Source organism: Calidris pugnax, unplaced genomic scaffold (genome assembly GCF_001431845.1).
Source record: "Calidris pugnax isolate Ruff unplaced genomic scaffold, ASM143184v1 scaffold1641, whole genome shotgun sequence".
Lineage (NCBI taxonomy): Eukaryota > Metazoa > Chordata > Aves > Charadriiformes > Scolopacidae > Calidris > Calidris pugnax.
Window position 1 is genome coordinate 30,750 of NW_015092093.1, and position 1,840 is coordinate 32,589.

General features: G+C 68.9%; 1 protein-coding gene across 1 annotated transcript in view; it reads right to left on the reverse strand.

The window, feature by feature from the left end:
- Window positions 1–1,347, reverse strand: part of MEPCE (methylphosphate capping enzyme) — a 25,644-nt gene extending 24,297 nt beyond the window's left edge. The window contains exon 1 of the mRNA XM_014962219.1: window positions 8–1,347. Coding sequence (XP_014817705.1) covers window positions 8–1,232 — 1,225 coding nt within the window. The 5' untranslated portion in view covers window positions 1,233–1,347. The remainder of the gene's footprint in view (window positions 1–7) is intronic.
- Window positions 1,348–1,840: the final 493 nt, after the last annotated feature.

Below are 1,840 nucleotides of genomic sequence, written 5' to 3' on the forward strand. Positions count from 1 at the left end.
CCCCGACTCACCGTGACGAACACGACGTTGTGGGGGAAATCAGCAGCCCCGGGCCCGTCGGGGGGCAAGCGGGGGGCAGCAATGGGACCCCGACTGGCCAAGAGAGCGGCAGGAAAACCTTTCCGTGGCCCCCCCTTTCCTCCTCCTCCTCCTCCTTCTCCTTCACCGCTCCCCCCTCCGGCTCCGGCCGCCGCTTGGGCTTGGATCTCCTCCGACAGATAATGCCGGATGTTTTGTCGGGCAGAACGGATCAACCCCCCGTCAATGTCCAGCCCCACCACCCGGGAGGGCCCCCAACGTTTGGCGATGCTGAGGGTGAGGTGCCCGACGTTGCAGCCCACGTCCAAAACCTCCTTCCCGGCGAACCATTCGGGTCTCATGGCCCGGAGCCTCCCGTCCTCGCAGTCGGGGTTACGGTAACCGTAATATTTGCAATAATTGCCATATTGGAACTTTCGGACCCGGTGGCGTTGACGTTGTTGGGGAGGTTGGGTTTTTTGACCCGGGGGTTTGGGTTTTATTTCGGGCGGGGGGCGGGTTCCTTCCGATTTACTGCAAGTCCGTCGGCGTTTGCGATGGCGGCCGGGGCAGGAGGTGGCACATGGAGGAGGCGCAGGGGGGGTGACGAGGGCGGCGGGGTCGGCGTGGGGACAAGCAGCCTCCTCGGAGGCGACGGTAGAAGAAGAAGAAGCAGCGGTGGTGGTGGTTGATGTTCCTCCTCCTCCTCCTCGCTGCTGGCCGCGGTGGCGATGGCGCCGGCGGGCGGTTTTGGCGGGGGAAGCCAAACGCAGCCCCTCGCCGGGGGCGTTGAGGCTGAGGGGGTCGGTGATATCCCGGGGGACCAGGATCTCCACGGGGTCCCGGCCGCGGGCGGGGAGAGGGGAGGATTGCGGGGTGCGGGCGTTGAGGGCCCGGCTCACCTCTTCGTCCAACAGGCTGTTGAGGTTTAAAGGGTCGAAAATGTTGCCTCCTAAAAGGAACTCGGAGGGAAGGACCGGGCCGCACTCCGAGGCCGCCCGCCGCCGCCGCTTCCAGGGGGGCTGTTTGGCTCCGCAGCTGCTCCGCCGCTTCCCTCCTCCTCCTCCTCCCGCCGACCTGAAGCCGTTCCTCGGCCTGGGGGTTTCCACAGCGTGAGGAGCATCTTCTTCTTCTTCCTCCCGGGCTCCGGTAACGGCGGAGGATGATGAAGGGGGAGGCGGAGGGACCAGGAAGGCCTCAGGCTCGGCCGCCATGGCGGGCCGCGCATGCGCGCTAGGCCGCGCCTCCCTTGCGCATGCGCCACCGCCAGGGGGCGCTGTTGCACCCGGAAGGGAGGGAGGAGAGGAGCCTCCACCCGCGCCCGCCGCCCGCCCGCGAGTGCGGGAGCGAGGCGGCCGGCCGGGGTATATATAAAGAGTGGGCGTGGCCAACTGACGCCACGCCCCCCTCCTCCGGGCTCGCCAGCCAATGCCAGGGGAGGCGGCGGGGGAGCGGGCCAATAGGAAGGAGGCGGCGGCTCGCCCTTCTCTCCCCCCCCTCCCTTCCCAGACTTCGAGGACCCCGCGGCTGAGGGGGGTTGGGGTGGCCGCGGAGAGTGCCTGAGCGGGTGGAGGGGAAAGGAAAAGAGGCCCAAGGGGGAACCGAGGGGAGAGTGGGGGGGTCCGGGGAGGGGTGAGGGGGTGAGTGAGGCGCGATGGAAGGGCTCTACGGGGTTGGGGTGGGGAGGGCCGCGGGGAAGCGGAGAGGGCGGCGGAGCAGGCGCGCTGCGGGCACCTCTTGTTTGGCGAGGGGGGGCCTCGCCGCGCGCGGGGCAGGCTGGGAGTTGGAGTCCGCAGGGCGGCACCTCCCTCCCTTTCTGGGG